A 24,777-nucleotide genomic window follows, 5' to 3' on the forward strand; every position below is an offset into this window, starting at 1 on the left:
GAGGTTTTTGCTGCCATAAGGCATGGTGAACAAAGGGTACTGAAGATGGTGTTCCCACAATGCAATGCAGGAGCCCTGATTTTTGTTTACTGCACACACTGACCATGCAGACCCATTGTCTCATATGTAGGCCTACCAACCTTCTGCTAAATTTGAAGCTGCTAGAATTTAGGCATAGAACTATGGCATGGACCCCTCACTTCAGAGCTATAGTACTACGGCTCAGACCCTGAAACTTTTAACAGGTATTTGTGGGATTCTGAGCCCAGGTACCATTAACAGATATTTGTGGGACTATGAGCCCAGAAACCATCAGCAGATAGATATCAAATAACCTAATGAGTGAGTTGAACACTAAGGAACAATGTAGTGTGGGCAAACTGTCTACATTAATTCAAAATTTAATGCTGTACTGTGAAACTCTAGGTTTTAGGAATATAGAGCATTGCAGTTAGACTTCTGCACAGAGAACCAGCTGAGAACTAGGGGCAGCACCAAAATGATGTGGGGAGAAGGGTATGCTATAAAAAAAAAAAAAAAGGTCCCGAAAGTCCCCCCAATTAACCCTTTGGGGGTCGACAGGTCCTCTCAGAGACTTGTTCTCAGGGTCGGCCAAATTTAAAAAAAAAAATTATTTTTTTCTTACGAAAGATGGAGAATCTTTTCCCGATCATAATGACACCAAAAGTATGAAATTTGATGGAAAACTTAAGGAATTATGTTCTCGCGAAGTTAGCGGTTTCGACAATGTTTATGCATCGGCGATTTTGCCCACTTTGAGCCCTATTTTCGGCCAATTCCAGTGTACTAGTTCACAAAAATCATAACTATTTTGCTAGAACTCCATTTTTTCTATCAAATGTGTACAAGAAACCACCCATTTACCGATTTCAACTATCCAATAAAGTCGTCAGAATTTAGAAATTTTGCCAATTTCACACAAATTTCAAAAGATGCCAATTTCCAAATAGGGTCCAGAATAAACAAGACAGACATTCCTGGCACTAAAATAACAAGTTCTCTGTTAGTCATATCCCCAGGCCCCTCTTATATTTCTTTGGCTTTCCGCTTTGAATTTTTATTCTTACAAAAAAAATAAGATTTACTGTTATGCAGACTACTGCATTAGTGTAGAAATGGTATAAATAATATCAGCGCACTTGTGAAAGAGTATTAGACTCGCCAGTTGACGTGTATTGGACGCATAGCATGATTTGTTTACTTTTGAACTTTGGTAAAAATTTAACATTTCTGCTACTTTGAGCTCAATTTCAAGGTACTTTTCATTGTAAAACCAGTTAAAATCATCTCAGTTTCTGTAACATGTCTTCCATTCTATAAAATGAGACCAAAAAACTAGAATACAACAATAGATACCATACGAAAATACAGTGCAAAGTCGCTGTTTTAATCCCAAAACACGGTCAAATTTTTTTTTCTCATTACGCACTGTGTGCTGCAGGATTTTTTTTATACTGCGCACACTGACCACATAGACCCATTCTTTCATATGTAGGCCTACCGGCTTTCTCTCGCTAGATTTGAGGGCTGTAGAATTTAGGCGTACTAGTACGTCAAAAACCCTGGGTCGTAAGACGTACTAGTACGTCCGAAACCCCCTAAGGGTTAAAATAATAATGCTGCTTCAAGCCAGGTCCCCTAGCCCCCTTTTCCCAACCATAGTGCCACCCCCTAAGCCTTCCTTGTATAAAACCCCTGGAGCTGCCCCTGGTGAGAACTCTTGCCTAGTCTAACACAAAGAATCTCGAGAATGTTCAGTGATAAGCTTACAGACAATTGGTGTAGCTGGGCAGTGTGAACCACGAGTAAAGGCTACACATGTTTGATTTCCTATTCCTGGAGGAATGCAGAACATGAGGGAATATGATCACAAAATACAAAATGTTCTGTGGCACAGAGTAGACAAGAGCAGACTTTACAAGGGAAGAATCCATGAGACATCAATAGAAAACTAAACACCAAGCCAAGTTATAGAGACAAAGAAATACTGTATTAGTTCAACCTAATAGTAATCAAGAAGTGTAATAGACTAATTAGGAACATAAATATGATAATTTATGTCAGTCAGTGAGTCAGAAATAAAGAGGTAACCCCAAGAGCTGGAACATTGCTTGTCATTACCAATATGCACTTACAACTAAGTGACAAAGCCGAACTGTTTTACCTATACTTAACGCTTTTTAATTATTGAAGCTTTCCTGTACCAAGTATTTTTTATTACAGTGTTCTTAAACTATGATGCTTTCTGCTTACTGTATTATTTGTTTTTGTCATAGGATGTAAATGCAAGCAAAATCTTCAGTGAGGAAGCTGCACAGATATATGAGAGAGCAATCTCTGGGCCACTGAGAAAGAATCAGCTGCTATTCTTTGCATATGCTGACTTTGAAGAGTCTCGACTACGATATCAAGAAGTTCACAAAATATATCAACGATACATAGAAATGGAAGATGTTGATCCAACTTTGGTAGGTTATGCTTTCACTCATAACAGCTCTTCATTACCCTCTTGTAACAATTTAATGTTTTCATAATTCATATTCTTTCAACAAACCGGTCATATCCCACCAAGGCAAGGTGGTCCAAAAAGAAAAATGAAAGTTTCTCTTCTTAAATTTAGTGATTTATACAGGAGAAGGGATTGCTAGCCCCTTGCTTACGGCATTTTAGTCACCTCCTCTTTTATATATACATATATTATTATATTTTTTATTATCACACTGGCCGATTCCCACCAAGGCAGGGTGGCCCGAAAAAGAAAAACTTTCACCATCATTCACTCCATCACTGTCTTGCCAGAAGGGTGCTTTCCACTACAGTTTTTAAACTGCAACATTAACACCCCTCCTTCAGCGTGCATGCACTGTACTTCCCATCTCCAGGACTCAAGTCCGGCCTGCCGGTTTCCCTGAACCCCTTCATAAATGTTACTTTGCTCACACTCCAACAGCACGTCAAGTATTAAAAACCATTTGTCTCCATTCACTCCTATCAAACACGCTCACGCATGCCTGCTGGAAGTCCAAGCCCCTCGCACACAAAACCTCCTTTACCCCGTCCCTCCAACCTTTCCTAGGCCGACCCCTACCCCGCCTTCCTTCCACTACAGACTGATACACTCTTGAAGTCATTCTGTCTCGCTCCATTCTCTCTACATGTCCGAACCACCTCAACAACCCTTCCTCAGCCCTCTGGACAACAGTTTTGGTAATCCCGCACCTCCTCCTAACTTCCAAACTACGAATTCTCTGCATTATATTCACACCACACATTGCCCTCAGACATGACATCTCCACTGCCTCCAGCCTTCTCCTCGCTGCAACATTCATCACCCATGCTTCACACCCATATAAGAGCGTTGGTAAAACTATACTCTCATATATTCCCCTCTTTGCCTCCAAGGACAAAGTTCTTTGTCTCCACAGACTCCTAAGTGCACCACTCACCCTTTTCCCCTCATCAATTCTATGATTTACCTCATCTTTCATAGACCCATCCGCTGACACGTCCACTCCCAAATATCTGAATACATTCACCTCCTCCATACTCTCTCCCTCCAATCTGATATCCAATCTTTCATCACCTAATCTTTTTGTTATCCTCATAACCTTACTCTTTCCTGTATTCACTTATAATTTTCTTCTTTTGCATACCCTACAAAATTCATCCACCAATCTCTGCAACTTCTCTTCAGAATCTCCCAAGAGCACAGTGTCATCAGCAAAGAGCAACTGTGACAACTCCCACTTTGTGTGATTCTTTATCTTTTAACTCCACACCTCTTGCCAATACCCTCGCATTTACTTCTCTTACAACCCCATCTATAAATATATTAAACAACCATGGTGACATCACACATCCTTGTCTGAGGCCTACTTTTACTGGGAAATAATTTCCCTCTTTCCTACATACTCTAACTTGAGCCTCACTATCCTCGTAAAAACTCTTCACTGCTTTCAGTAACCTACCTCCTACACCATACACCTGCAACATCTGCCACATTGCCCCCCTATCCACCCTGTCATATGCCTTTTCCAAATCCATAAATGCCACAAAGACCTCATTAGCCTTATCTAAATACTGTTCACTTAGGTGTTTCACTGTAAACACCTGGTCCACACACCCCTACCTTTCCTAAAGCCTCCTTGTTCATCTGCTATCCTATTCTCCGTCTTACTCTTAATTCTTTCAATAATAACTCTACCATACACTTTACCAGGTATACTCAACAGACTTATTCCCCTATAATTTTTGCACTCTCTTTTGTCCCCTTTGCCTTTATACAAAGGAACTATGCATGCTCTCTGCCAATCCCTAGGTACCTTACCTTCTTCCATACATTTATATATACGTATATATTTTTTTTTTTTTTTTCAACTAGTCGGCCGTCTCCCACCGAGGCAGGGTGACCCATAAAAGAAAGAAAACAATTTTCTTCTTATTATTCTTTTTAGTAATCTTTACAGGAAAAGGGGTTACTAGCCCATTGTTCCCGGCATTTTAGTTGACTTTTACAACACGCATGGCTTACGGAGGAAAGATTCTTATTCCACTTCCCCATGGATATAAAAGGAAAAGTAATAAGACCAAGAACTATTAAGATAAAATCAAAGAAAACTCAGATGAGTGTGTATAAATAAACATGTACATGTATGTGTAGTGTGACCTAAGTGTAAGTAGAAGTAGCAAGACGTACCTGTAATCTTGCATATTTATGAGACAGACAAAAGACACCAGCAATCCTACCATCATGTAAAACAATTACAGGCTTTCGTTTTACACTCACTTGGCAGGATACGTATGTATATATATATATATTATATATGTAGGTAGAAGGTTGGTAGACAGCAACCACCCAGAGGGGTACTACCATTCTGCCAAATGAGTGTGAAACGAAAGCCTGTAATTGTTTTACGTGATGGTAGGATTGCTGGTGCCCTTTTTTCTGTCTCATAAACATGCAAGATTTCAGGTACGTCTTGCTACTTCTTCTTACACTTAGGTCACACTACACATACATGTACAAGCACATATATACACACCCCTCTGGGTTTTCTTCCATTTTCTTTCTAGTTCTTATTCTTGTTTATTTCCTCTTATCTCCGTGGGGAAGTGGAACAGAATTCTTCCTCCGTAAGCCATGCATGTTGTAAGAGGCGACTAAAATGCCGGGAGCAAGGGGCTAGTAACCTCTTTTCCTGTATATATTACTAAATGTAAAATGAGAAACTTTCGTTTTTTCTTTAGGGCCACCCCGCCTCGGTGGGATACGGCCAGTTTGTTGAAAGAAAGAAAGAAGATATGTATATATATAGATATATATATGATGGTAGTAGGTTGGTAGACAGCAACCGCCCACGGAGGTACTACCGTCCTGCCAAGTGAGTGTAAAATGGAAGCCTGTAATTGTTTTACATGATGGTAGGATTGCTGGTGTTTTTTTTTTTTTTTCTGTCTCATAAACATGCAAGGTTTCAGGTACGTCTTGCTACTTCTACTTACACTTAGGTCACACTACACATACATGTACAAACATGCAATAAGATCACAGTAAACAGGTGATTTTAAAATATGCAAAACAACAACCACTGTGAAAGAGTAGTGAAATTCCAAGCGCTTTCGTGACTACTCACATTGTCAAGGAACTATGAAAGTAATACATCAAAGGAAGGTAATTAAAGGGCTTAGACCACACCTCACAGTCAACTCCCACAACAAAGAAACACCTGACGCGGGACAATACCGGACTCATAAGAAAAGAGGAACACTGCAGTAGGTCCGCTGGTCCAACTAGGCAGGTCCTCACGACAACCCACTAACAAATTATTCTACCCAAGAAATAAGGTTTATTATTTGTCCAATGTATTATTAAACTCTAACCAAATTTTATTAATTATAAATGAATCTAATTTATACAAACCTAAGGAAATATTCATATTATTTTCAAAACTGCTTTTTATGAAACAAGATTCAATTATATTTCTGTCAACCATGGACTTGCTTGATACAACTTTCTCAACTTTTTGAAAAACAATTGGATGGCTAAAGTCTCTCACATGAATAAATAGAGCATTGGAATCTTGTCCAGTTCTAATGCTATATTTATGTTGTTTTAACCCTTAAACAGTCCAAATGTATATATACGTTCACGCGAGTAGCGCCCCAAACGTATATATGCGTTTTCTTTGTCATTCATTCAACATTGCCACGATAAGCCTGAGTCACCTAGACATGAGAGAATGGGTGTGTGCACTCACTGTGTGCCATATTAAAATAATTGGGGATGCCTGGGCACCATATGCTCTTTTTTCCTTTTAAAAAAAAAATTTTCTCAAAAAATTTGGGGCACTACGCGAGTGAACGTATATATACGTTTGGACCTTTTAAGGGTTAAAACAACATAGTTTGACCGTAATAAACTTTATCGCAAATTTTACGAGGAATCTTATAGACACATCCGTCAGCATTTTGGCGGGAATTCTTTATCAAAAGTTTTTTTACTGTATCAAGATTTTTAACCCCTTCAGGGTCCAAGGCCCAAATGTGAAGTGGTGCCCCAGTGTCCAAGAATTTTCAAAAAAAAAAAATTGTTATTTTTTCTTATGAAATGGTAGAGAATCTTTTTGTGAAGGTAATAAAACAAAAAGTACGAAATTTGATGGAAAATTGACGAAATTATGCTCTCGCGAATTTTGATGTGTCAGCGATATTTACGAATCAGCGATTTTGCCGACTTTGACTCCCATTTTAGGCCAATTACATTATTCCAGTCAACCAAATTCTTAGCTATTTCACTAGTATTACTTCTATTCTATCAATTGAGCACAAGAAATCACCAAGTCAACTGTTTCAACTACAAAATAAAGTGATCGGAAATTGGTAATTTGGCCAATTTAACACAAAGTTCAAAATATTCCAATTTCAAAATAGGGTCCAGAATAAACAATGTAGGTATTCCTGGAACTAAACTAACATTTCCTCTGTTCATTAGTTACGTTTTGAGGCTTTACAAATTAATTCCATTTTGATTTTTTATTCACATAATGAATTTTTATTCACACCAAAAAATAGAAGATTTACTGTTATGCAATACTGTAACAATTGTATAAATACCATCACCATATTTGTGAATGCATATTAGACCCACCAGCTGGCGTGTATTAGACGTGTGAGGTCGTTTGTTTACTCTTGAATATCGGCAAAAATTTAACATTTCTGCTACTTTGAGCTCAGTTTCAAGCCATTTCCAGTGCAAAAACCAATCAAAATCATCTCTATTTCTGTAATATGTCTTCCATTCTATCAAATGTGACCAAGAAATAGCAAATAGAACTATAAAAAACATACGACAAAAACACTGCAAAGTCGCTCTTTTAATCGAAAAATCATGATTTCAGTTTTTTTCTCTCATTATACACAGTGTGCTGCAGGATCTGTTTTATGTGGTGCACACATACCACATAGATGTATTCTCTCATATCTAGGCCCAGATGTACCACTCACAGTTTATCAGAGTGAGCTGAGCTCACTCTGATAAACGGTTTGGACCCTGAACGTAAAGCCGTAGATCTACGGGACGGACCCTCAAAGGGTTAAATACAACTTTAATATTAAAAGTCTTAAGAAGAGAAGGTATATCAACCAAGTTTTCATGGTAAGGGAGAACCAACATATTTTTAATTGAATAAGGTTGGTTGTCTCTTTTTGGGTTGTAAAAAGTATTTCTAGCAATTTTAAATGATTTATCAATTACATTTGTGGTGTGAATATAATGCAGAGAATTCGTAGTTTGGAAGTTAGGAGGAGGTGCGGGATTACCAAAACTGTTGTCCAGAGGGCTGAGGAAGGGTTGTTGAGGTGGTTCGGACATGTAGAGAGAATGGAGCGAAACAGAATGACTTCAAGAGTGTATCAGTCTGTAGTGGAAGGAAGGCGGGGTAGGGGTCGGCCTAGGAAGGGTTGGAGGGAGGGGGTAAAGGAGGTTTTGTGTGCGAGGGGCTTGGACTTCCAGCAGGCATGCGTGAGCGTGTTTGATAGGAGTGAATGGAGACAAATGGTTTTTAATACTTGACGTGCTGTTGGAGTGTGAGCAAAGTAACATTTATGAAGGGATTCAGGGAAACCGGCAGGCCGGACTTGAGTCCTGGAGATGGGAAGTACAGTGCCTGCACTCTGAAGGAGGGGTGTTAATGTTGCAGTTTAAAAACTGTAGTGTAAAGCACCCTTCTGGCAAGACAGTGATGGAGTGAATGATGGTGAAAGTTTTTCTTTTTCGGGCCACCCTGCCTTGGTGGGAATCGGCCGGTGTGATAATAAAAATAAAAAATTTCTCGGGTATTTCAGATCATTGGCTATTTCATAAATTTTGGATATTTCTTCTTAAAAATATGTTGCTTCTCCCTTACCATGAAAACTTGGTTGATATGCCTTCTCTTCTTAAGACTTTTAATATTAAAGTTGTATTTAAAAATCTTGGTACAGTAAAAAAAACTTTTGATAAAGAATTCCACCCAAAATGCTGATGGATGTGTCTATAAGATTCCTTGTAAAATTTGCGATAAAGTTTATTACGGTCAAACTGGTAAGTCTCGAACTTAGATTAAAACAACATAAATATAGCACCGCTCACCCTTTTTCCCTCATCAATTTTATGATTCACCTCATCTTTCATAGACCCATTCGCTGACACGTCCACTCCCAAATATCTAAATACATTCACCTCCTCCATACTCTCTCCCTCCAATCTGATATCCAATCTTTTATCACCTAATCTTTTTGTTATCCTCATAACCTTACTCTTTCCTGTATTCACTTTTAATTTTCTTCTTTTGCAGAAAATTTGGAGTGTGGAAATTAGGAGAAGGTGTGGAGTTAATAAAAGTATAAGTCAGAGGGCTGAAGAGAGGTTGTTGAGGTGGTTTGGTCATTTAGAGAGAATGGATCAAAGTAGAATGACATGGAGAGCGTATAAATCTGTAGGGGAAGGAAGGCGGGGTAGGGGTCGTCCTCGAAAAGGTTGGAAAGAAGGGGTAAGGGAGGTTTCGTGGGTGAGGGGCTTGGACTTCCAGCAGGCATGCGTGAGCATGTTCAATAGGAGTGAATGGAAACGAATGGTATTTGGGACCTGACGAGTTGTTGGAGTGTGAGCAGGGTAATATTTAGTGAAGGGATTCAGGGAAACCGGTTATTTTTATGTAGCCGAACTTGAGTCCTGGAAGTGGGAAGTACAATGCCTGCACTCTAAAGGAGGGGTTCGGGATATTGGCAGTTTGGAGGGATATGTTGTGTATCTTTATACGTATATGCTTCTAAACTGTTGTATTGTGGGCACCTCTGCAAAAACAGTGATTATGTGTGAGTGAGGTGAAAGTGTTGAATGATAATGAAAGTATTTTCTTTTTGGGGATTTTCTTTCTTTTTGGGTCACCCTGCCTCAGTAAGAGACGGCTGACTTGTTAAAAAAAACAAAATAATTTATATTTTTGTTTTGGAAGCTTATTATTATACAGCTCTGTTAGAGTCATAGACCAAACAGATGTAGATCTGAGGTAAAATAATTATTGTTATTATTACCTGTTTGTTTGGAAAGTCAATGTAGATACTCTTAGCCTTTGTGTTACGACTGAATTTTTCACTTGATTTTCTCAGTTATTTTTCAGTTAAAATTTTTATTTGACCATTTGGTGCAGCATAAGTGGTGTTTTTTTTTTTTTTGTTTTTTTTGTTAAGTATTAACCGTTTCAGGGTCCACAGACCCTCTCTGAGACTTGTTCTCAGGGTCCCCCAAATTTCAAAAAAAAAAAAAATTATTTTTTCTTATGAAAAGTATGAAATTTGATGGAAAACTTAGGGAATTATGCTCTCGTGAAGTTAGCGGTTTCGACTATGTTTATGCATCGGCGATTTTGCCCACTTTGAGCCCTATTTTCGGTCAATTCCAGTGTACTAGTTGACAAAAAAATCATAACTATTTCGCTAGAACTCCATTTTTTCTATCGAATGAGTACAAGAAACCACCCATTTACTGATTTCAACTATCCAATACAGTGGTCAGAATTTAGCAATTTTGCCAATCTCACACAAATTTCAAAAGATGCCAATTTCCAAATAGGGTCCAGAATAAACAAGAAAGACATTCCTGGCACTAAAATAACATTTCCTCTGTTCATTAGTCATGTCCCCACGCCCCTCTTACATTCTTTTGCTTTTCACTTTGAATTTTTATTCTCACAAAAAAATAGAAGATTTACTATTATGCAGACTACTGCATTAGTGTAGAAATGGTATAAATAATATCAGCGCACTTGTGAAAGAATATTAGACTCACCAGTTGAAGTGTATTGGACGCATAGCATGATTTGTTTACTTTTGAACTTTGGTAAAAATCGAACATTTCTGCTACTTTGAGCTCAATTTCAAGGTACAGTATGTACTTTTCATTGTAAAACCAGTCAAAATTATCTCAATTTCTGTAATATGTCTTCCATTCTATAAAATGAGACCAGGAAAACTAGAATACAACAATAAATACCATACGAAAATACAGTGCAAAGTCTCTGTTTTAATCCAAAAACATGGTCAGTTTTTTTTTTTTCTCATTACGCACTGTGTGCTGCAGGATTTTTTTTATACTGTGCACACTGACCACATAGACCCATTCTTTCATATGTAGGCCTACCAGCTTTCTCTCACTAGATTTGAGGGCGCTAGAATTTAGGCATAGTAGTACGTCATGGACACTTGTGCATAAGCCGTACTAGTATGGCCGAAACTCTGAAAGGGTTAATCAAGAAATTGATAATTTGCAGTCTTGGGAAGATTCCCTATGTTTTGTAGGAGTAAATGGAGATGAATGGTTTTTGGGACCTGACAGGCTGTTGGAGTGAGAGCAGGGTAATATTTTGTGAAGTGATTCAGGGAAACCAGTTAGCCAGACTTGAGACCTGGAAATGGGAAGTACAATGCCTGCACTTTAAAAGAGTGGTTTGGGATATTGGCTGTTTGGAGTGACATCTAAACTTCACATCTGAGTGCCTCTGCAAAGATACTGATTATGTACAAGTGATGGTGAAAGTGTGAATGATGATGAAAGTGTTTTCTTTCATTTTTTGGGCTTTTCTTTCTTTTTGGGTCACCCCGCCTCGGTGCGAGACAGCTGACATGTTAAAAAAAATGTATATAGGGTTCACTTTGTGCACTTTGATTCAAGAACACATATACTGCATCAAGTGAGGAAGACTGCAAGTGAATGATATGTTTTGAGATCTCACAGTTGTAAGATATTACAACTGTGGTATGATATTAAATAATACAACTTTTAGAAAAAGGACAGATATGAAGGTATTGACTTTAACTAATAACAAAGGCTTCTGACACTTTACTGTCACTAGAAAAAGATACATTAAGAGAATTTAGGTATAAAATCAGCAAAATATTTTGCAAAAGTTACATTTTAATATTTATATTTGTTTTTAGCTTTGATATTTTTTTCAGGCCTATCTTCAATATATGAAATTTGCGCGGCGTGCGGAAGGCATTAAATCGACAAGAGAAGTGTTCAAGAAGGCTCGTGAAGATATTCGTACACAGTTTCACGTTTATGTTGGTGCTGCGTTAATGGAGTATTATTGTACCAAAAATAAAGACATTGCCTTCAGGATATTTGAACTTGGCCTCAAGAAGTTTCCAGACAATGCTGATTATATTATGGCTTACGTGGATTATTTATCACATTTAAATGGTGAGTATATTATCGAATTCTTAAATATAATACAACAGTTTAATTAATGGTAAAAATACCTTAAAAGTATCCTATGTGAAGGTGCCCTTTCAAAAAAGACACCTTGATACTTGTGAAGGGCTCTTGAGCCAAGTAATTGGAGCTATCCTCCCTTTCCTTGGATTAAATATGATTATCTCCATTTCCAAGGCAGTGTATGACCTCCCTACAGGCTTAACACTTTTCCAAGAATGTTTCAGTAATACCAAAGTTTGCATTTTTATTTTATTAGCAACAAATTATATATTCTTAGATGTGATAAAATTTTTTGTCCATAATCTAGTAATAAACCAGTCTTCATATACATACTGTACCTGCACAAGGTATAGTCTTCATAAACCAGTCTTTATATATTACTTCTTCTTCTTTCAACAAACCAGCCATATCCCAAAAAGGCAAGGTGGCCCAAAAAGTAAAACAACAGTTTCTCTCTTTAACTTTAGTAATGTATTTAGGAGAAGGGGTTACTAGCCCCTTGCTCACGGCATGTTAGTTGCCTCTTACGACACGCATGGCTTACAGAGGAAGAATTCTGTTCCACTTTCCCATGGAGATGAGCAGAATTAAACAAGAACAAGAACTAGTAATAAAGGTAGTGGGTTGGTAGACAGCAACCACCCAGGGGGGTACTACTGTCCTGCCAAGTGAGTGTAAAACAAAAGCCTGTAATTGTTTTACATGATGGTAGGATTGCTGGTGTCTTTTGTCTGTCTCATAAATATGCAAGATTACAGGTACGTCTTGCTACTTCTACTTACACTTAGGTCACACTACACATACTTGTACAAGCATATGTGTATATACACACCCCTCTGGGTTTTCTGCTATTTTCTTTCTAGTTCTTGTTCTTGTTTATTTCCTCTTATCTCCATGGGAAAGTGGAACAGAATTCTTCCTCCATAAGCCATGCGTGTTGTAAAAGGCAACTAAAATGCTGGGAGAAAGGGGCTAGTAGCCCCTTCTCCTGTATATATTACTAAATGTACAAGGAGAAACTTTTGTTTGTCCTTTTGCGCCACCCCGCCTTGGTGGGATACGGCCGGTGTGTTGAAAGAAAGAAAGAAATAACTAGTAAGAAAATAGAAGAAAAGCCAGAGAGGTGTGGATATATCACCCTGCCTCGGTGGGAGACGGCCGACTTGTTGAAAAAAAAAAAAAAAAAAAACATGCAAGTGTAGCATAACCTAAGTGTAAGTAGAAGTGGCAAAACATACCTGAAATCTTGCATGTTTATGAGATAGAAAAAAGCCCACCAGCAATCCTACCATCATGTAAAACAATTACAGGCTTCCATTTTACACTCACTTGGCAGGACGGTAGTACTTCCTTGGGCTGTTGCTGTCTGCCAACCTACTACTGCAAGCTATGCATGTCATAAGAGGTTACAGGTCCTCCATCACAAATCCGGCATCACTGGGACCTGTAGTGTGCCGGATTACTGAGTTTGCCGGATTACAGAGTGGTTAGGTTATAATACACTTAATAAAATTAACCAACTTAACTTGCACAAAGTTCATTGAACATCAGCAAAAATCGAACATTTTTGCTACTTTGAGCTCAATTTCAAGGTACTTTTCTTTGAGAAACCAATTAAAATCATATCTATTTCTGTAATATATCTTCCATTCTATCAAATGAGACCTAAAAAACAAGAATACAACCATAAAAACCACACGAAAATATACCGCAAAGAGGCGGCTAATGGCTGAGAAATGCTTCCTTATTTATTGTCCTTTTTTTTTGTATACATTAAGAAGCATCTTCCCATCATACACTGCCCAAGGTTCAATAAGATAGCCTAACAAACAACTGAGAAAAAAAACATTTACCAAAAATCATATAAGGCAAGCCCAAGCCAGGTACTGGAAATAAGTCACTTTGACTTTTTTTTGGGTTATCCTAGGTTTTCTGTACATATGCTGCTATGTATGATAATCTATGCAACTGTATTTGTGTATACCTGAATAAACTTACTTATTTACTGACTTCTAGTCTGTCGACTGAGTATAAGAAACCGCCCATTCACCTATTTCAACTACCCAATAAAGTGGTCAGAAATTAGCAATTTGGCCAATTTCACACAAATTTCAATAGATGCCAATTCCAAAATAGGGCCCAGAATAAACAATGCAGACATTCTTGGCACTAAAATAGCATTTTCTCTCTTCACAAGTCATGGGTCTTGGCCCCTCTTACTTACCATTTGGAATTTTTATTCACACAAAAAATGAAAGATTTACTGTTATACAGACTACTGCATTATTGTAATAATTGTATAAATAATGTCAACCCATTCTTGACTGTGTGTTGGAATTTGGACTGGCAGGCGCACACGTGTTATTTACTCTTGAACATCGCTAAAGAATCGAGCATTTCTGCTACTGTGAGCACAATTTCAAGGTACTTTTTGTCTTGAAAGCAATCAAAATCATATCTATTTCTGTAATATATCTTCCATTCTATCAAATGAGACCAAAAAACAAGAATATAACCATAAAAACCATACGAAAATATACCTCTATGGGACTGCTAATGGCTGAGAAGTGAACTCCGTCATTTATGGTCTGATTTCTTTCATTTTTTTGTGTACGTTAAGAAGCATCTTTCCATCATACATTGCCCAAGTTTCATTAAGATAGCCCAACAAACAACTGAGAGAAAAAAAAATTATAATAATGATATGTACAGTGGTACCTCGGGATACGAATTTATTTCGGTCCAGAAGGCTGTTCAAGTGCCAATACTGAACGAATTTGTTCCCACAAGGAATAATGTAAATTAGATTAATCCATTTCAGACCCTCAAAAATACACCTACAGAAGTACTTACACAAATACACTTGCATAATTGTTCGAGTTTTTAGCTGTTCATATCCTGAGGTACCACTGTATCTTTATTTACTACACGTACACGCACATGTACATGTACATGTATAGGTAATAGGTTGGTAGACAGCAACCACCCAGGGAGGTACTACTGTCCTGCCAAGTGAGTGTAAAATGAGACCCTGTAATTGTTTTACACAATGGTAGGATTGCTGGTATCTTGTCTGTCTCATAAATATGCAAGACTACAGGTACGTCTTGCTAGTTCTACTTAAACTTAGGTCCCACTACACATACATGTACATACAAGCACATATATACACACCCCTCTGGGTTTTCTTTCTAGTTCTTGTTTATTTCCGTAAGCCATGCGTGTTGTAAGAGGCGACTAAAATGCCGGGAGCAAGGGGCTAGTATAAATTACTGTATAAATTACTAAAATTAAAAAGAGAAACTTTCGTTTTTCTTTTTCGGCCACCCTGCCTTGGTGGGATATGGCCGGTTTGTTGAAAAAAAAAAAAAGTTCTTGTTCTTATTACTTTTCCTTTTATATCCATGGGGAAGTGAAATAAGAATCTTTCCTCCATAAGCCACACATGTTGTAAAAATCAACTAAATTGCCAGGAACAAAAGGCTAGTAACCCCTTTTCCTCTACAGATTACTAAAAAGAAAAAGAAAATTGTCAAAGCGGGATGTCTGAATGTGTGTGGATGTTTTGCGAATGATAAGAAAGAGATGATTGTGGATGTTATGAATGAGAAGAATCTGAATGTCCTGGCTTTAAGTGAAATAAAGCTGAAGGGGGTGGGAGAGTTTCAGTGGAGAGAAGTAAATGGGATTAGATCTGGGGTTTCAAATAGTTAGAGCTAAGGAAGGAGTAGTAATAATGTTGAAGGATAAGCTATGGCAGGAAAAGAGGGAGTATAAATGTATTAATTCAAGGATTATAAGGAGTAAAATAAAGGTTAGATGTGAAAATTGGGTTATAGTAAGCGTATATGCACCTGGAGAACAGAGGAGTGTAGAGGAGAGAGAGAGGTTTTGGGAAATGTTGAGTTAGTGTGTGGAGAGTTTTGAACCAAGTGTGAGAGTACTTGTGGTTTGGGATTTCAATGCTAAAGTGAGTAAAAATGTTGTGGAGGGAGTAGTAGGTAAATTTGGGGTGCCAGGGGTAAATGGAAATGGGGAGCCTTTAATTGAGCTGTGTGTAGAAAGAGGTTTGGTAATAAGTAATACATATTTTATGAAAAAGAGGTTAAATAAATATACAAGGTATGATATAGCACATAACGAAAGTAGTTTGTTAGATTATATATTGGTAGATAAAAGGTTGATGGGTAGGCTCCAGGATGTGCACGTTTATAGAGGGGCAACTGATATATCGGATCATTATTTAGTTGTAGCTGCAGTTAGAGTAAGAGGTAGATGGGACAAAAGGAAAATGGCAACAACAAGTAAGAGAGAGGTAAAATGTATAAACTAAGGGAGGAAGAAGTTCGGGTGAGATATAAGCAACTATTGGCAGAAAGGTGGGCTACTGCAAGTATGAGTAGTGGGGGGGTTGAAGAGGGTTGGAATCATTTTAAAAATGCAGTGTATTAGAATGTGGGGCAGAAGTTTGTAGCTATAGGAGAGTGGGTGCAGGAGGAAAGACGAGTGATTGGTGGAATGATGAAGTAAAGGGTGTGATAAAAGAGAAGAAGGTAGCTTATGAGAGGTTTTTACAAAGCAGAAGTGTTATAAGAAGAGTAGAGTATATGGAGAGTAAAAGAAAGGTGAAGAGAGTGGTGAGAGAGTGTAAAAGGAGAACAGATGATAGAGTGGGAGAGGCGCTGTCAGTTTTGATGAAAATAAGAAAAATTTTTGGAGTGAGATAAACAAGTTAAGAACGAATGGATTTGTCAGTTAAAAACAGAGTAGGGGAGTTAGCAGATGGGGAGATGGAGGTATTGGGTAGATAGCGGTGTTACAAAAAACGCGATTCTAAAAGCTTAGAGATCTCCAGTGAATACTAGAAAGGACTGCCCTTCTAGCATCCAGCCTGTTACTGGGTTTTCGTAACAAGTAGTCAGTATCCTTGTCCAATTATCCATAAGAATTCAGTATGATTCAATAGTGCTTCAGGATTACAACTGGTAGGCTACTAACTAGAGAAATTAAAATTTAATAAATTTATTAAGTCTAGAGGTATATTATCAAATTAAATTAAATTAAATTAATCACAGTAATCAAAATAATATCACTTCTCTCGTTTACAATATTATTGTGCTGAAAGCACATATCACATTTATAATTCTTAAGTACCGTCTGGTACATTAACATTTAATAAGATATTACAAATATGTACAAGTTTGTGTATGCGTGTAAGTGCTCTAAGTAGTTCGTTATGTCTCACGACTCAACTAGACTTTAACAAGTGACTGACAAAGTCCTCTCATAAACTAACTTCTTAACTGACTGGCAACCATAACAGTCTGCTTGAACAACAAAAAGAATGCTAAGCCCAATAGCAATACAACAAGCAACTGCGACACAGAATCAGGAACAAGGAGATAATATAACGACACTAAGTAGGGACCATCAGCAGATCCTCCACAAAAGTTACAAAACTCCCATACTACTGAATCTAAGTTCAGCATAAGAAAATCCCTGACTGTGATAATACACAGAAACCAGTACAAATTAGGTGAGAAGCTACAGCTCAGGACCTGAGATACTCAGAGTGTCTATGCAACACACAACCTCAGTACAACGTCGAAAGTCACTAAGTCTATACAATGTTCTGTGAACAGAGTTCTACAGAACTAACAAGAATAATGAGACAGACAATCTGTCCAACCTCCAAACGAGTCTAGAGCAGACTGAATAATTCAAGCGAGGTGAGGACACCCCCCCCCCTCGATCACGTCATAGCTCCGTGGACAGCAGTCGCCCAGCAAGAAGCCGGCAGTATAACAAGCAACAAGCGATAATTACAGTAGTTAGACAATCAAGACTTGAACTGAGCACATAATATGTTACATCCTACCTAACAAAGGAAACTACGTCAAATAACAATATAAAGCAATACATTTACGATTTAGCTATTATCGCAAATATAAGCAATATAAAATTAAATGAAAAAATAATAATTATATATATACATAATAATCATTGGATGGGTCTATGAAAGATGAGGTGAATCATAGAATTGATGAGGGAAAAAGAGTGAGTGGTGCACTTAGGAGTCTGTGGAGACAAAGAACTTTGTCCTTGGAGGCAAAGAGGGGAATGTATGAGAGTATAGTTTTACCAACACTCTTATATGGGTGTGAAGCATGGGTGATGAATGGTGCAGCGAGGAGAAGGCTGGAGGCAGTGGAGATGTCATGTCTGAGAGCAATGTGTGGTGTGAATATAATGCAGAGAATTCGTAGTTTGGAAGTTAGGAGGAGGTGCGGGATTACCAAAACTGTTGTCCAGAGGGCTGAGGAAGGGTTGTTGAGGTGGTTCGGACATGTAGAGAGAATGGAGCGAAACAGAATGACTTCAAGAGTGTATCAGTCTGTAGTGGAAGGAAGGCAGGGTAGGGGTTGGCCTAGGAAAGGTTGGAGAGAGGGGGTAAAGGAGGTTTTGTGTGCGAGGGACTTGGACTTCCAGCAGGCATGCGTGAGCGTGTTTGATGGGAGTGAATGGAGACAAATGGTTTTTAATACTTGACGTGCTGTTGGAGTGTGAGCAAAGTAACATTTATGAAGGGGTTCAGGGAAACCGGCAGGCCGGACTTGAGTCCTGGAGATGGGAAGTACAGTGCCTGCACTCTGAAGGAGGGGTGTTAATGTTGCAGTTTAAAAACTGTAGTGTAAAGCACCCTTCTGGCAAGACAGTGATGGAGTGAACGATGGTGAAAGTTTTTCTTTTTCGGGCCACCCTGCCTTGGTGGGAATCGGCCAGTGTGATAATATAATAAAAATATAAAATAAATAATAATCATTGCAACCATTCAGGGGTTGCTACAAGTTGGAATATTTTGAGGAACTTTAAATGTCGATGAAGAAAGGGAGGTGATAATTTCATGCACTGGCCAGGGAGGTATACCATCTTTTAGGAGTGAAGAAGAGCAGGATGTGAGTGTGGGGGAGGTGAGTGAGGCATTACATAGAATGAAAGGGGGTAAAGCAGCTGGAATTGATGGGATCATAACATACATATGATATAGTATTGGAGTGGTTGGTATTTTTGTTTAATAAATGTATGAAAGAGGGGAAGGTACCTAGGGATTGGCAGAGAGCATGTTTAATTCCTTTATATAAAGGGAAGGGGGACAAGAGAGATTGTAAAAATTATAGAGGAATAAGTTTACTGAGTATAGGTAGTAGGTTGGTAGACAGCAACCGCCCAGGGAGGTACTACCGTCCTGCCAAGTGAGTGTAAAACGAAAGCCTGTAATTGTTTTACATGATGGTAGGATTGCTTATGTCCTTTTTTCTGTCTCATGAACATGCAAGATTTCAGGTATGTCTTGCTACTTCTACTTACACTTAGGCCACACTACACATACATGTACAAGCATATATATACACACCCCTCTGGGTTTTCTTCTATTTTCTTTCTAGTTCTTATTCTTGTTTATTTCCTCTTATCTCCATGGGGAAGTGGAACAGAATTCTTCCTCCGTAAGCCATGCGTGTTGTAAGAGGCGACTAAAGTGCCGGGAGCAAGGGGCTAGTAACCTCTTCTCCTGTATGTAGTACTAAATGTAAAAGGAGAAACTTTCGTTTTTCCTTTTGCGCCACCCCGCCTCGGTGGGATACAGCCGGTGTGTTGAAAGAAACAAAGAAGTTTACTGAGTATACCAGGAAAAGTGTATGGTAGGGTTATTATTGAAAGAATTAGAGGCAAGATAGAATGTAGGATTACGGATAAGCAAGTAGGTTTTAGAGTGGGTAGGGGATATGTTTTCATTGAAGCATATATGTGAACAGTATTTAGATAAAGGTAGGGAAGTTTTCATTGCATTTATGGATTTAGAAAAGGCATATGATTGAGTGGCTAGGGAAACAATGTGGCAGATGTTGCAAGTACATGTATATGGAATAGGTAGTAAGTTAGTAAATGCTGTAAAGAGTTTTTATGAAGATAGTGAGGCTCACATTAGGGTGTGTAGAAGAGAGGGACACTACCCGGTAAAAGTAGGTCTTAGACAAGGATGTGTAATGTCACCATGGTTCTTTAACCCTTTCAGGGTCCATCCCGTAGATCTATGGCTTTACATTCAGGGTCCAAACCGTAGATCTACGCCATGAGCTCAGCTCACTCTGATAATCTGTGAGTGGTAAATTTGGGCCTAGATATGAGAGAAACATCTATGTGGTATGTGTGCACCACATAAAACAAATCCTGCAGCACACAGTGTATAATGTGAGGAAAAAACTGAGACCGTGGTTTTCGATTAAAATAGCGACTTTGCAGTGTTTTTTCGTATGTTTTTTAGTTGTATTTGTGATTTCTTGGTCTCATTTTATAGAATGGAAGACATATTACAGAAATGGAGATGATTTTGATTGGTTTTAGTACTGGAAATGGCTTGAAACTGAGCTCAAAGTAGCAGAAATGTTAAATTTTTGTCGATGTTCAAGAGTAAACAAATGACCTCACACGTCTAATACCCGCCAGCTGGTGGGCCTAATATACATTCACAAATGCGATGATGATATTTATACAATTATTACAATATTGAATAACAGTAAATCTTCTATTTTTTGGTTTGAATAAAAATTCATTATGTGAATTAAAAATCAAAATGGAATTCATTTTTAAAGCCTGAAAACATAACTAATGAGCAGAGGAAATGTTAGTTTAGGGCCAGGAATGCCTGCATTGTTTATTGTGGACCCTATTTTGAAATTGGAATATTTTGAACTTTGTGTTAAATTGGCCAAATTACCAATTTCCGATCACTTAATTTTGTAGTTGAAACAGTTGACTGGGCGATTTCTTGTGCTCAGTCGATAGAATAGAAGGAATACAGTGGACCCCCGGTTAACGATTTTAATCCGTGCAAGAGGGGTAATTGTTATGCGAAATAATCGTTATGTGAATGAATTTTCCCCATAAGAAATAATGGAAATAAAATTAATCCGTGCAAGACACCCAAAAGTATGAAAAAAAAAATTTTTTACCACATGAAATGTTAATTTTAATACACACAAACTGAAAAAGGCATGCACACTTACATGACACTTACTTTTATTGAAGATCTGGTGATGATTGATGGGATGGGAGGAGGGGAGAGCATTATCTTCTTACTGTTTAGAAGGGGAATCCCCTTCCATTAGGACTTGAGGTAGCAAGTCCTTTTCCGGGGTTACTTCCCTTCTTCTTTTAATGCCACTAGGACCAGCTTGAGAGTCACTGGACCTCTGTCGCACAACAAATCTGTCCATAGAGCTCTGTACCTCCCGTTCCTTTACGATTTGTCTAAAATGGGCCACAACATTGTCATTGAAATAGTCACCAGCACGGCTTGCAACAGCTGTGTCAGGGTGATTTTCATCCATAAAGGTTTGCAGTTCAACCCACTGTGCACACATTTCCTTAATTTTTGAAGTAGGCACAATGGATTCCACAACTGGCATAGGCTTCTCAGGGTTAGCCCCAAACCCTTCAAAATCTTTCTTAATTTCCATACTAATTCTCACCCTTTTTACCACAGGGTTGGCACTAGAAGCTTTCTTGGGGCCCATGGTCACTTATTTTCCAGAAACAGCACCGAAAACACTGTAATAATACGAAATATTCCGATTGTATGCTTGGATGTTACCGCGGAGGCTGGCTGGTAAACAATGCCACCGGCGGAACATGTGAGCGCGTCTCGGAAGAAAATCGGTAAGCGGGTTTTTAAGCGGTATGTGAGGCAAAATTTTTGCAATTAAAGTAAGCGGTATGCGAAATAATCGCTATGTGATGCCATCGTTATGCGGGGGTCCACTGTACTAGTGAAATAGCTAAGATTTGGGTCGACTGGAATAATGTAATTGGCCTAAAATGGGAGTCAGAGTCAGCAAAATCGCTGATTTGTAAATATCACTGACACATCAAAATTCGCGAGAGCATAATTTCGTCAATTTTCCATCAAATTTCGTACTTTTTGTTTTATTACCTTCAGAAAAAGATTCTCTACACTGGTCCACCCTTTGAAATTTGGCCTCTGGACCCTGAAAGGGTTAATATATTTATAGATGGGGTTGTAAAAGAAGTAAGAACATAAGAAAGAAGGAACACTGCAACAGGCCTACTGACCCATGAGGAGCAGGTCCATGTCCCCCCCCCCAGATTAGACCAATGGCCCACCCCCCCGGATTATCCCAATGCCCCACCCAGTCTGGTCATCCCCACTCAAGGATGGAGCACTGTACCAGACAAGCTAGTCAGGTCCAACTCACACCCACCCACACCCACTCATGTATTTATCTAACCTATTTTTAAAACTACACAACGTTTTAGCCTCAATACTGTACTTGGGAGCTTGTTCCACTCATCCACAACTCTATTACCAAACCAGTACTTTCCTATATCCTTCCTGAATCTGAATTTTTCCAACTTGAAACCATTGCTGCGAGTCCTGTCTTGGCTGGAAATTTTCAGCACACTATTTACATCCCCTTTATTTATTCCTGTTTTCCATTTATGCACCTTGATCATATCCCCCCTAATTCTACGCCTTTCGAGAGAGTGCAGATTCAGGGCCTTAGTCTATCCTCATAGGGAAGATTTCTGATACATGGGATCATCTTTGTCATCCTCCTCTGTACATTTTCCAGAGCATTTATATCCATTCTGTAATACGGTGACCAGAACTGAGCAGCATAGTCTAAATGAGGCCTAACCAAGGATATATAGAGTTGAAGAACAACCTGAGGACTTCTATTATTTATACTTCTAGATATGAAGCCAAGAATTCTGTTAGCTTTATTGTAAACACTAATGTACTTTTGTCTTGGTTTTAGGTTACTGCTAACCAGAACTCCTAAATCCTTTTCGCAATCGGTAGTATTAAGATCTACATTATTTAGTTTATATGTGGCATGGTTATTTAACTGTCCAACATTTAGAACTTTGCATTTGTCACTATTAAACTGCATCTGCCACTTCTCCGACCATTGCGTCAGTCTATTCAAATCATCCTGGAGTGCTCTAATGTCCTCATTAGAATGAATTGGACGGCCTATTTTGGTGTCATCAGCAAATTTGCTTATGTCACTATTTATTCCCTCATCTATGTCGTTTATGTAAATTGTGAACAACAACGGGCCCAACACTGACCCCTGAGGAACACCGCTTGTGACGTGCCCCCATTCTGATTTCTCCCCATTTATGCAAACACTCTGCTGTCTATTTGTCAGCCATACCTCTACCCAGGAAAAAATTTCTCCTCCTATTCCGTGTGCCCTAAGTTTCCTCAGTAGCCTCTGGTTTGGAACTCTATCGAAAGGCTTGCTGAAGTCCATATACACAATATCATATTCATTACCATGATCTCCCTCCTCAAACACCTTAGTGAAAAAAGTTAGTAAATTCGTAAGACAGGAACGCCCTTTTGTAAAACCGTGTTGAGAATCATTAATCAATCTGTGCCTGTCAAGATGGCTATGAATTGCTTCGGCAATTATTGATTCCATAAACTTTCCCACTATGGAGGTAAGGCTTATTGGTCTATAGTTCGAAGCCAAGGACCTGTCACCTGCCTTGTAAATAGGTATTACATTTGCCATTTTCCACTTATCAGGCACTATGCCAGTTTGTAGTGATATGTTAAAAAGATTAGCCAAAGGTATGCTAAGTTCCTCTTTACATTCCTTTAACACCCTTGCAAACAGTTCATCAGGACCTGGGGATTTGTTAGGTTTTAGTTTCTCTATTTGTCTGAGGACCATGTCACTAGTTACCGCAATCGTACATAGTTTATTATCATCCTGTTCTACGTAATCTGTTATTTCAGGAATATCGCTAGTATTTTCCTGGGTGAAAACTGAGAGGAAGTAGGTATTTAGAATTTCACACACATCCTTATCACTGTCAGTGATCTGACCAGAGTTACTCTTAAGTGGGCCAATCTTGTCCCTAATCTTACTTCTGTATACCTGAAAGAACCCTTTCGGGTTAGTCTTTGAATCCCTTGCTAGGGTGTTGGGGAGAGGGGTGGGATTAAATTATGGGGAATCGAATACAAAATGGGAATTGACAGTTACTTTTTGGTGATGATACTGTGCTTATGGGAGATTCTAAAGAAAAGTTGCAAAGGTTAGTGGACGAGTTTGGGAGAGTGTGTAAAGGTAGAAAGTTGAAAGTGAACAGAGAAAAGAGTAAGGTGATGAGGGTATCAAATGATTTAGATAAAGAAAAATTGGATATCAAATTGGTGACGAGGAGCATGGAAGAAGTGAATGTTTTCAGATATTTGGGAGTTGACGTGTCAGTGGATGGATTTATGAAGGATGAGGTTAACCATAGAATTGATGAAGGAAAAAAGGTGAGTGGTGCATTGATGTATATGTGGAGACAAAAAACATTATCTATGGAGGCAAAGAAGGGAATGTATGAAAGTATAGTGGTACCAATACTCTTATATGGGTGTGAAGCTTGGGTTGTTAATGCTGCAGTGAGGAGGTGGTTGGAGGCAGTGGAGATGTCCTGTCTAAGGGCAGTGTGTGGTGTAAATGTTATGCAGAGAATTCGGAGTGTGAATATTAGGCGAAGGCATGGAGTTAATAAAAGTATTAGTCAGAGGGCTGAAGAGGGTTGTTGAGGTGGTTTGGTCATTTAGAGAGAATGGATCAAAGTAGTATGACATGGAGAGCATGTAAATCTGTAGGGGAAGGAAGACGGGGTAGGGGTCATCCTCAAAAAGGTTGGAGGGAGGGGGTAAAGGTTTTGTGGGCGAGGCGCTTGGACTTCCAGCAAGCATGCATGAGCGTGTTAGATAGGAGTGAATGGAGACGAATGGTATGAGACCTGACGAGCTGTTGGAGTGTGAGCAGGGTAATATTTAGTGAAGGGATTCAGGGAAAAAGGTTATTTTTATATAGCCGGATTTGAGTACTGGAAATGGGAAGTACAATGCCTGCACTTTAAAGGAGGGGTTTGGGATATTGGCAGTTTGGAGGGATATG

The 24,777-nt window shown here is 38.7% G+C and overlaps 1 protein-coding gene across 1 annotated transcript in view; it reads left to right on the top strand.

The window, feature by feature from the left end:
• Nucleotides 1–24,777, top strand: part of su(f) (cleavage stimulation factor subunit su(f)) — a 353,693-nt gene that overhangs the window by 293,553 nt on the left and 35,363 nt on the right. Inside the window, exons 8-9 of the mRNA XM_070100805.1 lie at nucleotides 2,298–2,489; nucleotides 11,515–11,761. Of these exons, the coding sequence (XP_069956906.1) occupies nucleotides 2,298–2,489; nucleotides 11,515–11,761 (439 nt within the window). The remainder of the gene's footprint in view (nucleotides 1–2,297; nucleotides 2,490–11,514; nucleotides 11,762–24,777) is intronic.

This window comes from Cherax quadricarinatus, chromosome 74 (genome assembly GCF_038502225.1).
Source record: "Cherax quadricarinatus isolate ZL_2023a chromosome 74, ASM3850222v1, whole genome shotgun sequence".
Lineage (NCBI taxonomy): Eukaryota > Metazoa > Arthropoda > Malacostraca > Decapoda > Parastacidae > Cherax > Cherax quadricarinatus.